At 38.5% G+C, this 17222-nt stretch overlaps 1 protein-coding gene across 1 annotated transcript in view; it reads right to left on the bottom strand.

The window, feature by feature from the left end:
• Positions 1 to 1652: 1652 nt before the first annotated feature.
• The window catches only part of MRPS28 (mitochondrial ribosomal protein S28), a 78595-nt gene continuing 63025 nt past the window's right edge, over positions 1653 to 17222 (bottom strand). Inside the window, exon 4 of the mRNA XM_032681766.1 lies at positions 1653 to 1949. Within this exon, the coding sequence (XP_032537657.1) occupies positions 1796 to 1949 (154 nt within the window). The 3' untranslated portion in view covers positions 1653 to 1795. The remainder of the gene's footprint in view (positions 1950 to 17222) is intronic.

The following is a 17222-nucleotide window of genomic DNA, read 5'->3' as shown; positions in this document are numbered from 1 at the left end:
GGGCAAATAAATACCTTATATTAAAAATATTCTCCTCAAGAGATCATAGATGAGATATATCTGTAAGCTACCCATAGTAGGTGATGTCAGGCATTGGAACAGGCTGCCCAGGGAAATGGTGGAATCACCACCTCTTGAAGTGTTAAGAAAACTTGTAGATGTGGCACTTAAGGACATGGTTTAGTGGTGAAGATGGCAGTGCCGGTTTAACAGTTGGACTCAAAGATCTTAGAGACCTTTTCCAATCTTAACAATTCTACGATTTTGTCTGAATTATAACTCTTCTTTCAGCGTTACGAAAGGGCAAAGGTAGGACATGAGTTTTCTTTTGTTTATTTGGGTCAAAGTTTTTCTTTTAGTCAGAGGACTAAGAAAGAATCACAGTGCTGTGCCATAGGGCTGTGGTTCCAGGTAAAAAGGCACTTCAGCTTTCCTTTCACGTTTCTTTTTATATGTTTTCAAACAAAAACATAAAAGACAAAAACCTTTAAAAGAGAAATTACAATGGTTTTGGAAAAGACCTATAAAACAGATTAAAGCTTTTATATCCTGTTCTAAATAAATTTTGTTGGACCATATGAAGACTTGCAGAGTTTGGGTGGCAACCTGACTCACAGGCCAGCTGTGATCTAACAAAATTTCTCAATTTCTGCCCTCTGATGCCATCTTATCCAAGTATCCTCAGACGAAGGCAAGGAAAGGGAGGCATGAGCTGTGGTAGCCTGGAACTGGCTCCCTGGTACCCTGCTCCAACAGAAAGATGAGGTGCCTGTGAATTTCAGCAACATATGCTTAAGCCAGTGTGCATTTTGCTGAATTTTGTGCAATTTGCTTAATAAAGTACATATAAAAAGAAACACATTGTTGCTGGACAGTCAGTGCAAAAAACAAGGCATGCCACCTCAACAAATCTCATTTCATTACAACATTTGGGAAAATATTTTAAGATTAAACAGGCTTTCTTTTGCAGTTCAGTGGTATGAATAGCAAATTTCCCTTGCCCTCGGCACACCTGCTAGGCACTACACAGACTGTGCAGAATACAGACTTGGATAGAACAGAAATCAAAAGAAATGCTCCAAGAAGATATTGGAAACACCATACCATGATTCTTTGGTTGTGTGATCAAACACCTGTCATATTATCTTAAATACACTCACAGAAAACTAAGGCCTACACTTAGCCTACTGCATCGAAACAATTTCTTTTCATTTCTATTAACGACCAGAGAAAAATTACTAATATGCATTGGAAATGAGAACTCTGATTAAAGCAAAGAATTATCTCTAGTTCCTCATGCTGATGGAGATAAAAGCATGATGTATTATAATGGATATTAAACCCAATATCTGCAGTAAACAGTCTGCACTGCAACTTGAAAATCAAAAATCCTTGATGTTGTTCTGTATGAAACACTGTACTGGAAGGAGCACCACAGCAGCAAGATCTGCACTTCCTCCATGGAAGTACAATGTCCTCAGATCAACGTTCCTTTGGGACAGTATGATGAACTGTGGAATTCTTTATACAAGAATTACAAGAACAACATCAAATATTCAATTAACATTCCCTACAGAAGTTCAGTTTACCTTTTACTTTTAAATCTAAAGGCAAAGACCTAGAAAGATGAGTCAACAAAAATGGAGCAAGAATCAGGTACAATGTGCTTATTGTCTTTTATTGATCTCATTATTTACTTAACTAAGTGGACAGAAAATTTTCATTTACTTCCTGAGGAAACATTTCATTTGTATAATTTGCTACAGAGCACAAAGTGCATTTATTTGCAGTAGATTTACTCCTTTTGCTTTGTTTGCTTGCTCTCTGCAAGCCCTAAAAGCACTGCATCAGCTTCCAGCAACGTGGTATCAGTTTTTGCCCCCAAGAACCTCGACGTGAGTTCAAGATCCAGCAGTCTCAGGCGTACTCGAGTTCCTCTCTGATATTTTCTGTAAAGAAAAGGGGAGATGGGGAAGAAGGTAAGTTTTTTTTAAGCAATGGGTTTTTTTAAGCAGTGGCTGCACTCCTGTCTGCAGACCCAAAGTAGCGGCCCCATAGAAAACCATGTGCTGCAAGAGAAGTCCCAACTCTGTTGTAATGCATCAGCACTAAAACTGCTGGGACAGACACTGTGTATCACCACAGACCCAGTCTCTGCTGACACAATTCTGCCCATGGAAGAGCAGACACCACCAGATCCCACTATGGGAATTCAGACTCTACAAAAAAGCATTTTATTATACGGGAAACTGTTTGTGTCTTCCATCAAAATATTTTACTGTATCATCTGCTATCATGCAAACAATTATCTGCAGGATAACATATCATCAAAGGGGAGGACAAGTCATCATTAGATCACTGGTGACATTGCTATTATCAAAAAGTATAATGTCAACTAACTATGGTTTATATTTCCAACCCTGAGCCTCAGGCAAGGGAACTTTTCTTGTCTTATCCCCTCACCCAAAGAGTGAGTATGATCTGCAAGCTTTTTATTACATATAATTAAAAAGAAAGCCCACAACTATTGTCATGAAACATTCTGCCTACAGGCTTGGGTTTTATTGTTTTATGCTCTTTTTTCTCTTCTCTTTTCTTTCAAATCAGAAGATGCAAGTGTTCAATGTGTTTTTAAAACAGACCCTGTGTTAAGACAGCCATGCCAAATAAGTGAAGATTTTTAAAACACTAGCTATCTTTTATAATGTACCTGGAGAGATACTGATTGAAGTCCAGCAATAAAATTAAGAATTATTTATTCTTCTTTTGAAAGTTCAAGTCATACTTTTTTTTATTCCCTAGTCAAGGCATAAAGAGCTGAAGATGCATCAAACTTGACCACCTTGAGCAAAAGCAAGTGAAAGTTTGAAAAATTCTCCAATTACCGACTGGAGAAAATGTATCAGGAGAGTTGGTTGCATGCATTTCCACCTTGTTCATTTTCACCTCCTGCTTGGGCAGATTATCTTCTCTGTCTGACAACTGTTTCCTAGAATGGAGCAAAACTGAACGAGGTTTCAACTTTCTTCAGCTCATCAAACCAAGATTCATTTGGAAAACTAAACACCTTGAGAAAAGATGCTGGACTCGCATTTATGGTGGGTTTTGTTTCTGGTTTTTTTTCCATTTTTCTGTCAATGCTATCTTACATCCATTTGCCATGTCTCATGGTTAATCCTGAGTAATATATTTGGTTATGTTCCAAACGGCAAAGGAAGATCATTTGATATATTCACTCTGAGTAGGTATCTGGGGTACAAAAGGTATTTCAGTCAGCAAGGGTTCTGCCAACACTCATCCCAATGAATCCTGGGATGACTGGCATGAGTTCAGTGGAAATAACACATATTGTCTTAAAAATATGAAAGTGAAGGTCCTCATCTGTCCAAAATGCAAGTAACTACTTGTAGTGAAGAGTATGGCACAGCTACAAAGACAGAGCACGGTTTATATTTGGTTGCTATCCGAATAGCTGGAAAGGATAAATTCTGTCCCTTTCTCTATGAAATATTTGCATTTCAAAACAGAACAGTTTTGCAACTGATGAGAATTATTCCTGAAAGCTAATGTGCAACACTGTAGTAAGACAAGAGATAAAGAAAATAGAAAGACAGTGTGTAAGACCGTAAAAGCGAACAGCATCTTCCAGGATTTGTTAGGCTTATTGAGAAGACAGTTCCCTAAAGAAGTCGGGATGTTTTGGGATAAGAAGGGGAATGAAGAGGAAAAGATCATCACTGAAGAACCTTAAATGAAGATACCAACTGACTAGAGATTTTAGCTATGTGGGTATATGGAAAAAATCTAAAAAAAATCTCTAGCATGAACCAGACCTTCACCTTACTGACAGTTGCTGGCTAGATGGGTTGACTTTGCATTCAACCATGAAGTTATTCTGATCCCTAATAGTATCTTTGGCATAAATTATTATACTTTTCCACCTTTATCAATGGAGGGGGAGTGGGGATTAGGTTTTGAGAGAAGGCAAAATAAAATGGAAAGAAGGAAATCTGAGAGAGAGAAATGGTCTGTGGAAACAAAAAGAGGGAGCAGACACCTTATAATGAGAAAAAAGGAAGCTTGGGAAGATAGGAAAGAAGGGATATGTGGTAAAATGTGACAAAAAAGCACACTGAAAACACTGTAGGCAAATAGTGTAGAAATTTAGGAAACTGTTATACAGAGTAGAGCCAAAGAAGAGTAAAAAAAGTCCCTGAAAGGAAAAGACTGCATAAAACTATTAAAACCTGACTGACACTAAACTCAGATCTTTGAATTACAACATTCTGTGCTGCTTTTAAAAAGATTAACATGTTTTAAACATAACAAAACTTAAGATTAACATTAGTGATTCTGTAACAAATTTTAAAGAGCAGCCACCCCTCTGCCTTTTTCTCCTGTCCCTCCTCCTACAGGAGAAGCAGCTCACGAATAACCTAAAGCAGGACATGAAAACTGGCTTCAGGGTCCAACACTCTTCTACAGAAGATTGAACTGAATGAGGTTTAAATTGAATTAGAAGACCTCTCTTTATCTGACAGCACAGATATTGAGCTGTGTCAATACAGAAATAAGGATAGATATTGAGTTCCATCTTTTTAACTGAAATACAAAATATTACTTTCATCATGCATCATTTCCTTTTGGGCTGGTTGTAGACTACAGGGGTGTTTTGCAAGTGAATAGATGAAACTAAGTTTTTTCTAATTGAACTTTTAGAAGGGCGACTTAGAAGCAGGAAAGTCCATGAGGAAAATCTGTACTTCTAATGATTAATGCATCTAATTTTATAACTGAAAAAATAATCTTAAGCATGACGCCCCCCCATTTTAGCATTGCCCACTGTGCAGTCTGCAGAGAACTTTGCTCAAATTTCCAGATGTGAGTTTATTATATATTTGTAATGCAAAATTCAAGCAATTGTATTTTCATAAAAAGAATCAGTCTTCAATGCTGCTTTAGTAACTCAGATTCCAGATACTTTAATTGTACTTAATTATTAAAGAAGGTTTTCCAGTCACAGTACATCTGCTTACAAAGAGATCCCGAAGAACATCTCTTTGAGGAGCTGACACAACTGCCAATTTGTATGAATATAAACATTTGGGTTTGTGACAGATGTTCCCTACAGCTAAAACCCTTTAGACTATATGGATGATGTAGAAAAAGTAGAAACATGAATATAACATGCAGTGGTGATCTATCCACCACATTTAGAGCAAAAGGAAATAATAGGTTGCTCTATGCATAATGATCATATTCTATCCATGAAAGTATTGTCCTTAAAACAGATAAAACTATCCTATGGTTAAAGCAGAAGCTTGAAGCAGGAGCCAGAAACAAAGCAGGCATTTTATTATTTTCTGGAATGGTGGCCTAGGAGACACAGGACACCAGTGTAAAAAGAAAAAAAACATCTACCTTCTCCATTTTGCAAAAGGACTTGCTTTATTTTTAAGTAACAATGCTGGTATTCAAGATCATCCTATCCAGTGACCATCAGTAGGAACCATTAACCTTCACCCAACCCCCAAGCACTGTGTTTCTCAAGGATCCACATGTTTTCCTCATGCCACTTCCTATTGCCAGGTAAGAGTATTAAATTGACTGAGAAGTAGACAAAGGTGTTTAGTTGCAAAAATAAGTGATGGCATGGGAATATTCTATAGAACCTAAAAAAATATTTTGCAAGCAGAGTCAAAGTTTTCTCCACTTCTATAGAATTTATGTACAACAGCTATGAATTTTAACTCCAGTTTTGAATGGAAGCACTCTGCCTAACACCCGGCTTCAGAGCTGGGAATCCACTAGCTGCTGTTACTAAGTCATGAACCCATTTCAGGCCAGTGTTGGCAAAGCACCCACTATAGCATCCCCAGAAAACTTTGCCTGAACTTCGGCCAAGAATCCATGGGCTACAAAAAGCTTTCTCTAGTTTGAAGGTGTGCCTGGAGGCTTCTCTCCAACTCTAGAGTGGGCAAAGCACTAGGTACAAGGTATACCTTTCCTCAAACATCTGCTTGCAGAAGATGATGTCAAGCTGGAGGCAACCCAAATAATAGCTTTAGTGCTCCTTATAATTTTTGAACTGTCACAGAAAAGAATTAGAAAAGAAGCAAGATGAAAATCCTTTTTCTTATTTGAACCATAAGTCTGTGCAACTGTACATCACCAATGCAACACAGTATGTAAGAGCACAGAGAAACACCCAGTGTAGCCTTGCTAATGTTGCTAAAGAAATTTTAAAAGCAAATACAAAAATCAAAGTTTATGTCCTCTTATTACATTAAAAATAGGGCCTTTTATCATCACATGCAAATATTAAACTACTGTGTCTTAACTTGCATAAAGTAGGTCTTCTCTTTGCTGAACAAATGAGCAGCACAGCATGCACTTCCAAATTCAAGCAACTTGGAAGCTTCCTTCTGACTCATTATATCCCTTTTACTGCAATTTGGATCCAATGTTAATCCTTTCACTTTTGCACTGAAGCTTTTACTCTCTCAAAATCTTCATGGTAAATTAAAGGGTTCAGTCAAAAGCCCCCAAACTCTTCAGTCAAGATGTTAAACTTGTAATTTTTAAAACATAAGTGATTTTATTATGTACTCTTAAAATATATGAAGAAACAAAAAACCCCAATACTTTTACATAATAAAATTGGAGAGGGAGGATATGGAATGACGTATTTCAGCTCTTGCTAACTTTCAAGAATGCTGGGGGGGAAATGTTCTTTTTTAAATTTAAGTCATTCCAGGGTACAGTGAAAAGTTTACAAATGGAGTTAACAAGGAAAACAATGAGCATGTAAAAACAAGGAGGCTTTAACTAAAAAAGGGGATCCTAATTACACCATTTTCTACCAAGAAAATGGGACAGTAGTTTTGCAGGTGTGCAATTTCACATGCAAAGGAAGCATCCTCATTAGTACGTGGCATTAAGAACTTTAATCAAACTCTAAATTATAGGTGTCGACATTAAAGCATTTTGTTAAACTATCCAATATTTAAAACTGCATGTGATCACGAATTAGTAAGCAGTCCTTTTTCTACTAAATCTACTCAAGTTATTAGTTTAAAATTTAAAGCAACAAAGCTTCTATTCTTGGAAACTGTGCTACAAAAATAACAACACCATTACAGGAATGGTTGAATCTCACCAGGTCTTGGCTTGTATTTCTTACTCATTTCAAAAATGCATTCACAGATACCCTCTGTTCTGTACTATAAAAATACAGGACTGATATTTTAAGGGAAGTGGAATGCTTTGTCTTATATTCCCTCTACTTTGTTACTGGTTTCCAGTCCCCATTGCCTCCTTTTGGAGCAGTACGAAGCTAGGGCTAGCTAGGGCTGGCTACAACCACCCTCACCCACTACCCATTCTTCCATGCCATCTGTCCCAGTCTCGTGAGCACGCATTTCTGAATGGAGAAGGAAGGCTACTATTAATTTTTTTAATTCCTACACCGAGGGTGTCATTTAGAGAATTTAATTTGAATTTTTTACATTTTTTGCATCATTATTTTTTAGCATCTCCCAACACATTCTGGTGATGGCTTTCAAAAACCACAATAAAAGGAATACCTGAATTATCTCCCATACAAAATTGATTAATACAAACCACTCTAAAGACAGTGTTGGAGTTGAGCCACAGTACTCTCAGTGAATGCCATGAGAAGTCTTGATATCTTTCACTTTTGGACTGTGAGAATTTCTGGTTTTTTCAGATCTATTATTCAAGAAGCTTTGTTTCAGTGTCTTAACACAGTATAGAACAGTTTTTAAAAATTCTTGTTTCATTTTCTCTCTTTTTTTTTTCTTATTATATGAAAGACATCGTATTATCAACCTCAGAAAAAATACAACAGTAGCAAAGGTAGTAAAATAAATTGACGATCACTTTTTCTCCAGATTTTTTGTTCACCATTCTTATTACCATTCAAATCCACTCAAAATCACCCTGTAGCTCCTCACTAGTAATACTGAAACGACAACGCATCCCCAGAAGCAAGTCCACCTCTAACTGACCCCAGCCAGCAGCAAAGCACTGCAGCTGGAGTGGAACAAAGCTGTGTGTGGAACAATTCATCTTGTTTCTCAAAAATGTTTTGAAGCATTCTCAGATGCTGCCCAAGCCCATGCTGGTGTCAACCTGGCTTAAGGAGCTACCCTGGCACAGATCTCTAAGATTTTTGTATAGGTCACCCTCTGATACCCTACAGGGAAGGAGCTCCTCAAAAGCACACCACTTCCCAGAAATGCCTCACGCATTGCCAGTGTACACAAAATTCCCGTTCAGCAGAAATATGGATGAAATTAGCAGACTGCTGTCAAGCGGAAGGCTGAGTAGCTCTACGCTTCTTGCTGAAGTGGCTTTTTCCAGTGAGGTACACACTGCACATCTAGCAACGGGGGGACAACAATCCTGCAATCAGCAGCTCCACACAGCAGTCATAACAGACACACACCCCACAGTATAAGCTCCTAGGCAATGTTGGGACAAAAAGGTCAAATCCTAGCTTTGTATGTTAGAGTGAGATGGCAGAAAAGTGGCAGCAGAAAGGTAGTGGGAATTCTGCACAGAGCAGAACATGGGATGGTAAGAGAGAGACTGAAAGAGTAGTATCTCGGTGTAGTATCCTGCTGTCTGCCTTTCTTTAAAGGCTATTAAAGAGGGGACAAAGACCATGCATAAAATTCAATAACAATGTAAATATCTCGATCTGTTATTGAAAAGACTGAGCTGTCTGTACAAAAAGAAAATACTGGTATTTAAAGGTGCTTAAATCTATCTGGCAAAAGCATGTAATATTAGGAAAGTGAAGTCCAACAAATGCAGGTGAAAACGACAATTTGTAAATAATATTGATGAACCACTAGGAAAAAACTCCAAGCACTGAGATTTTTCAGCCATTGACAGTTTCAGCTGAAGAGATGTCAAAACAAATGTGCTAGTTCAGTTCAGGATAACCTGCTGAAATGTCATGTCTCATGACACACTAAAGTTCTGAGAGATGACCTGAAGGTCCCTTCTGGCTTAAATTTTATTAATCCATTATTTATTACCACAACATCTAGTCATTCAAATAAGGGATGGATGCTCAAAATAGGATTTTCAAAGCATCTCTGTTCTCTGTAATCAAACACTTCACAAAAAATACTCCAAGGCTGCTGGCTACATTCTATCAGAAAATACAGTCCCAATTCCTGTGACTCATCAATCCATCGCCACTTCATCTGTATTTGTTTCCTACTCAATTTGTTTTCCTCTTTCCTTGAATTAAGCAAGCAAACATGCTCTCCTTTCTTCTGAGCATCTACCATTTGTGACACCAGCTTAATAATTTTTCAGAATATTTTTGTTCCTTGCACTAAGTCTATACTTTTACAAGGAAAAAAGGTTAGACTCTGCTAGATAGAAGCAGAGATTCTAGATACTCAGCTACATAAAAGCCTCTCCTATTCTTGGAAACATTTAGCAGAATGCTGTAAGACTGTGTGAAACCATCAGATTGAACAACAGTCATTGTCACCTTGTGTTTTGGAACAACAGTGCACAAGCAGATCCTTTGGCAAACATCCTTAAAACCAACAGGTGCTTTATGCACCTGAGGAAGTCCAAAGCCAACCCCCACTTTGCACTGACCACCATCTAAGACAGACATTTGAAATGAATACCACAAAGAGTTTGGGGATATTAGCTAGATGCTGATGCAAAAATCACACTGAAAGATTTGAGTATTCCCCTGGCCAACTGGAGCTTACGGAAGCAAGCACACCTCTAACGGCACTGGATGTACGGACACTTGGGGGAAAATAACTACTGAACAGACTGGTATGAGCAGCAGAGTTTGGGGGTCACCCTATCATTAGGGGGTATAATAGTATCTCCATTTATGTTTATGGAGCTGTCCAAAACCATAACTTCTTGGTCAAGCCCTGGCAGCTTCCTTCTGTGAGACCCAAGACTCCACTCTTGGCTATTGAGACACTATTGGCAGCTGACCAGAAGTGGAAGAGACATAGGTGAATGAAACATTTTAAGTTTTCAGTCCTATAGCTAAAAGAAGGTAGATACAAAGTCTGACAAGAAATGTTTTATAATTATCATGGAAAAGCATCACACAAACCATTGTGAAGACACTGTCAAGCTCTGCTATTACAATGATATCAATAAACAATGGCATTTGTGTCTATGACAGAAAAAAAAAGCCAAAGGTGCCAAATATTTAAATCTAATTCTGTTCCAGTATGGACATTCAGAACCTCAACAGAACTTCTTAGTTGTAAAAACACTTCTAATTGTTTACCTCAATTCAAATAAAACCTAAAGTACCCAATATTTAATTACTAGAACAGACAAAAAAATTTTTGCTGTAAATTTTGCTACAGCCTCTGGAAGAATCAATTTGCACTCACTAAAACTTCTGAGACAGCATCATTCCCTTTTTAGAGAAGGAATCCACAGAATAATCTATATTTTAAAATGTACTTCATATCACATCAAAGTTGAATGCTGTAACCTTTTCTCCATGGCATACTGAGGTAAGCTTTGACAAATGAAACTTGCAAGAGGTGGCTCCTGTCATCCAAGAACTTGTATCAGACATAGTTTTGTCATCATACAATAATTTATGGCAATTCTTTAACCTGAGAGAAAAATAAAAGAAAGTCTTTAGTCCAAATTGTTATTTTTTCCATTGTTTTTAACTATGCAAAGAACTATTTTGATTAAAATATTGCTTTGTAACTTATAAAATGCTAAAAAAATAAAGACTATATATTTAAATTTATATTAAAAAATTAGCCAGTTGTTTTAGACAACACAGAAAACCCCCATAGCCCATCATGCTTATGGGCACCAGAAGCCAGGCCCACTGCTTAAAAGATAAAAGCAGTAGCCAAGTGGAAAAAAAGAAAAAAGCAAACGCACATGAGTATGCTCTAGCTCACACTCTTCTGTCCTTCTTCCCACAATTAATCACTGTTGTAGTTCCTATCCCTTCTCTTTCCCATGCTGGAACCTTGTCTCAGTCAGATACTTTTCATGTAGATAATCCTAAACCTTCAGCCCTCCATATTTCAAATGCCCTTTGCAAATACCTGTTCTAGTTTTCTTCTTAATAGATGTGGTCTCAGCCTTACTCTCTTTCAACACTTAATCCATCTCCCCTAATTGTAACTTCTCTGATCTCTCACTGCATCCCTGGGATCTCTGACCAGGCATTTCCAGTTTTCTTTTCCTAAACCATGAAAAACTATTAGGCATTTTTCTTGTCTTCTCTTATGTACTGCCTTCTCATTCATTCTAGTCCCAGCTCATTTATGCATCCAATCTCATTTTCCTTTCAGTTTCTTACCCCATCACAGTTTTCTCTTTCATCAGTACCAACTAAGTTCAGGTGTCTTCTTTTTCTTGCCATGCTTCTCAGTTTTCTCACTCAGCTGATTCCAGTCCCCTTGCATCAGCCATTCTGGAAGGTCTCTTATAAGAGTTTATAAATAATAGATTTTTTATTATAAATAGTAGGTTTTGATAATCCAGACATGGTTCTTATCAAAATTCAAATCAAACTGCCCCTTACTGTCAGGGTAATGATACTAGCTATGGGAACAATGACAATGAATTTAAAAACCTACTCAGCTTCGGTGCTAAACCCTCAAGCTTGGTACAGCTTGGAGAAGTTGTCATATAGGAAAAACTTCAGCAAACCAGGATAATTCACATACTGTCAGCAGGTTTTGGCAGACACATCTTCTAACACTGCTCGCATGCTCCTATCTGGACTGATGGTAAGTACCGTCCATGTCCTCTCTTTGTCTTTAAACCTCATCATAGCTATAAATTGGATTTATTCCTCTCTTAGGAGACCCGGATGCAGAAGACACGTAGGGAGGATAGAATGGCTATTCCACTGGCACTGAGAGATGGTAACCATGTCAATGTAAGGGCTGGCATATACAGGCAGACAGAAAACGGAACTGCTGAACAGCTGAAGCAGATACCTGAATTCTCAGTTGCACTGGAATCCACAGGAGAGATGGCAAAGGTGCTACAGATGGGGGAAGGTTGAGCGCTAATGGCTTGGGGTCTCAGGGAGACCCCAACCATGGGAGTGGGGAGTGGGGTCTGAAGGAGATACAAGTTGAGGAATACAACTTTGCAGAATGTGGGTGAGGTCTGTGGAGAATATTTGGTTGGTGAGTTGGTGAGCTTGAGCAAAAAGGAGGAAGAACTGCATGGGACTCTTAAGACAAGAGGAACTGGAGGTACCATATGGTTCCCCTTTATCAGTCAGCTAAGGCTGAGGGAGGACTGCTCCTTCCCAAAGGAATGCTGGAAAGTATCAGACTCTTCCCAGAACTCCCTATTCCCATGTCTTTCCCCAGCTCTCCTTCTGGCTGTTGGTGCCTACTCAAAAGCACTGCATATCACATCTGCCCTCTGGCTTGCTCAGTCACTCTTACTGTTCACCTGTGGCAAAAGTAAAGTCACATTTACATAACAGTTGGTCTGTAAGATGCAGTATATGCAGATTGCTCAGACAACTGCAAGACACTCAGCTAAAGATTTTAGCTAAAAATGTCTGACAATACCAACACCATGGTCTGAAAAAGCTCAAAGAGGATAAAACAGGATCTGGCAGGGGAAAAGTCCCCCTGTAAAAACAGATTACAAAACTAACTATTTCCAGTGCACACAAATCATCTTGAAGCATCACTGAGTGTGCTATACCACAGAACATTACCCAACATTTTAAGGTATGTCAAATAATACTTCCTGAAGTTTCAATTCCTTGTTAGTGTCCATTTATCTGAATGCCTCAAAAGCAATCTCAGCTACATTATGAATGAACAATACAAATAAATACTGAACAGACTTTTTGATGAAAAAGAGTTCATGTGGAGCTCCTGTAGAAGGGACATTTTCAGATTTGGTCAGGAACGTTTCTTTGCAAGCTGACACTGCAATATTCATTTCAATGGCTTTCGCATTTAATAAAAGTCTATTCAGAGATAATACAAAAATGCTGCTGGGGAGTGGTGCCTTAAAAATGCAACTGGTTTGACACTGTCAGTTTGATTTTCAAGAACTGGCAAGGAAGAGTGTGAACGATGGAGAAGGCTCACTTCTCTGCAGAATGTCATGCACCTGCCTTTGAGAAAACCAAATATTTGATGGTTCCACTTTCTGCTAAAAAACTCTAATATTAATAGATCTTGACCAGAGTCAGGAGAGGGACAGTTTTCAGATGTGTTTCAGACTTTAAAAAAATGTGTTTCATGAAATACAGTGAAACAGATGAGGAAAACGTATAAAGAATATCCAAGAAGAATATGGTGGGTTTGGGCAAGGAGTTATCAGTGAGACGGGTCACTTAGCAAGCCTGGCAACCTGTTGCACACAGTGCTGACAGGAGTGAGCTCAGATTGCTAAAGGCAACTTTTAGAAACACTAAATGCAGGGAAAAGCCATCCAAAAGATCATGAAACAAGGTAGTACCAGATACTATTAAGATATTTGAAATGACAAAAGTCAACTTAATGCTATAATGCTTGAGGTTAAGGGAATATAGACTATCACTGAATAGAACTATCAAAAGGAACTTAGAAGGAACGTCAGAAAACTTAGTTTTGGAGGCAATAAAGAAGAAATGAACAGTTGGTCTCAAAAGAGACGAGGCAGAAATGGCAGTTGCAGGTTGGAAGTAGACAAGGAGGGATCTCCAGGGAAAGCTAGGAAAGAAACTGTGCTGCTGGATACCACATTAGAATGTGTCCTGGGTTCCTAAAACCAAAGGTAGAAGAAGGGTAGGAAGCGTTTCCAAAGGGAATTCTGTTTAGGGGACACTAACATTGAAACAAGATCACGCTTACAATTTTAAAAGGGGGAATGAAAGAAGAGGGAAAAGCTTAGAGTAAGTATAATCTATGCCATTCTGTGAAATCAGAGAGACAAACAAGAAATAAGTCTCAGGGAAGAAAACAGCTTATTTAAGAATGTAAAAAATAGGTGTATTTAAGAATGTAAAAAATAGGTGTATTCATGATAGCAGATCTGCATCCAGTATGTGGAGTACACCTGGAAATGAACTAGCAATACCTGTTGTGACATCGTACAAGGAAAAGAGCCACTTCCTGACCTACTTGTTTGGCTTTATGCCTTCTATAAGCACTTTATTCCTTCTGGTCAGTAGAGTATAGAGAATTAAACACACAACACATAAATATGGACTGACAAAGTGTATCAAATAAGGCTGTGATTCTTTTTTTTCCTAGGTGTGGAAAGATGAAAGCTCTACAGAAAATTAAATCATTACATCTTTCTCCACAGTGAGGAAACTAGAGATAGATAAAAATACCTGGGGAAAAAAGGACAGAAGTTTCTGTCATCAGAGGAACAAACTGAGAAATAAAATATTTAACAGTTATTATACAGTCAGGTAAGTTTCCCTTTTATAGTCTCACCTCCAAATTCTCCCTAGAAGCAGCTTCTTCAAGGAATTTTTTGTCTACAAACTGTTTCTTCAGCCATTTTGAAATGTAGCCATAGCTCATTTTTTCCAGCTTAACCTGTGCAATCTTCAACTGGATCTACACAGGCAGGCCTTTCATATCAGAACACATTTATTATGGGGGTATCAAACTGCCAACCAAAAGAGTAAAAGTCATGACAAAATCCGTGTATACTTCAAGAATGGGGATAAAAAATAACATGATATGAGCAAAAGGAACTTGATCTAGACCCCCAGTTTCCAGGTCTGTGTTTCTCTTGCTTGACACCATCAACAACAGAAAAGCTGGATTCAGAGCTTTAAGTTAGCAACGTCTTCAACTGTGCCCAAAGAAGAACCATGTTCTTTGGCAGGCTGTAGCACAAGAAACAATTTGAATGGGCTATAACCTTTTCTGTATAAAAGCTCAGTCAAACACTTAATGCTAGTAGTTTCTAATTTTAAACAGAAATTAATTTAAAATTTTAAGCTGTTTTCTTAGACCTTTTATACAGAAAAGTCAGAAGAGAGGTCCTAGAAATAATTTAGAAGAAGGTATGTATCACATCAGATCTTCATAGCACTAAAAAATGGAGAGCTGAAAGTACGACAGCTCTATCTTCACAGTCAGAGCACTTTCCTTCGCTCACCACGTGCCGCTGGTAAGACTTGTCCTCAACGCAGCAGAACTGCTGCAGATGCCTGGGACAAATCCCATGACCATCCAAACTATGCCAACCATACCTTGTGTGACTGCTTGCCAAGGAGAGGGTGTTATTAGCCAGGCTTGGCTCAAACAATTCACTGCCCACAAAGCTACTTTAATGTACTGTCTCTACTGGGGAAAAAAACACAGTAATCCAACAATACATTACGATACTTTCCCATCACTGCAGCAATTCCCACCACAGGCAACACTTTGTCTCCAACAAAGAAGCCTCACATTCTGCGCCTGCAAAAAAACCTATCCATACTGTAGGGATGCCAAGAGGAACATCTGTGTGCTCAGAAGGACAGAAAACTGGCTTTTTGTGTGCGTATGTGTGTGTGTGCCTCGGTGAAAGAGATGGGGGCGGGGAGCTCATAGACAATAGCTTGTGTGACTGCCTGGTAAGGAAATGCTCTTTCATTCCCTTCCTCCTCCCTTTAATTTATTTTTTAATCTGAACAAGGGAGTCAAACAGCCGCAGTAGTTATCAACTACTTCCCCAAGCCTAATGAAAAGGGTTAAGTTTCTCCCACATCACTAGTTTTAGCTCAGATTTATTTTTATCAGAAATAATTTCTTTAGGCATTAAACACATACATCTACTTTTCATCAAACTGTATGAGGACTCTGGGTCTACTTGTCCATTTATCACAAATTATTATGACTGTAATAATGACATTCATCAAATGCCGAACTGCAGATAGCAAAATGTCTCCTACAAGGTGGATGAACTCATGGGCTTAGATTATGAACAATGGGAAGTTCAAAAAGATGAAAAAATACTCCGATAAAAAAAGTACAAATACTGCTGCCTTTCTGAATTGTTGAGTCAGTCACTTGGAGAGCAACATAAAAAATGTGAACCATGAACTTGCACTACCATGAAATTAATGCCATAAAGCAATGAAAACCAGTCCAGTGGAAGTACATTATTACAGAAAGTCCCTCTACAGAGGGCTTACCAATAAACATTTATATTTTGTTTTTGTAAGACCTACTTTATCTGCTGTTCAAATAATCCAACAATTCTTTACTGATGGATTGGTGGCACTGTCCTGGCCCAGTAAAGTTTAAATATGTTCAAGTTCCTGGCTACATGCAAAAGTTAGAAGAAACTGTAATGTTTTTCTTCTGGAGCTATGCCCTACTAATGCCACATTCTCCTTTTCTTCCTGCCTATTTTCCAGCCACTCCATCCCACCACGTGTGGTGCCATCTAATCATCTAACAGAGACCATTAACTTGAACTGCTTCATGTCTCACCTTTAACTCCGGCACCTCCAAAACTGGGAACAAGTGGCCAGGGAATCAATTAGCAGCAACTTATCTGTTTCCCCAAATATTTGCAACTCTTTAACTAAGGGTCTGAAATTACATCTCCTTCATTCTGGGGAAAACAGAGCCAGGAGATACAAATCTGGAATAAAACTAAGCCTTTCAATCCTCCTCTCAAACGCTTGCCTTGCTGGGAATGTGCTTCAGCAAAACAGGCAGGTTTTGACATACCTATTGCACATGAGACAAAGAATATTACATTTTCTGCTCACAGTATGTAGTGTTATCTTAGTCTGCCTTCTCCAGAGAGGAAGTTGAGTTACAGGAGCTCCTACAACTCCTGCCCACAAGGAAAGGGAATAAAACAGCTCTGTCATCTGGAAGAGATGTCCACAGCATTTTACTCTGGATTTGGAGACATCACTCCAGCATTTACACTTTAAGAGATCCAATACAGACAGGAATGAGCTCAGGTGTGCAGAGTTCAGGTCTGGTAGGGCTTCCTGAGTGTGGAAGCAGTCCAAGCACCTCTGCTGGGCAGATCTTGACTACCAAACCATGAAGATCTAAACTGCTTCTCTATGAATGTAACACATTTCCACTCTACTCTTCCTATTTTCCTCTACACTTTAGGCATTTAACTGAAACTGTAACTTCCTTCACTAGCCCCCACCTTCTCCTTATCAGCATTTATTTGATTTTAAAAACGTCACCAGAATTTTTTCTAGCCTGTGTCGCAGG

Source organism: Chiroxiphia lanceolata, chromosome 1 (assembly GCF_009829145.1).
Source record: "Chiroxiphia lanceolata isolate bChiLan1 chromosome 1, bChiLan1.pri, whole genome shotgun sequence".
NCBI classification, from domain to species: Eukaryota; Metazoa; Chordata; class Aves; order Passeriformes; family Pipridae; genus Chiroxiphia; species Chiroxiphia lanceolata.
This window is presented reverse-complemented; position numbering and strand designations above follow the sequence as displayed.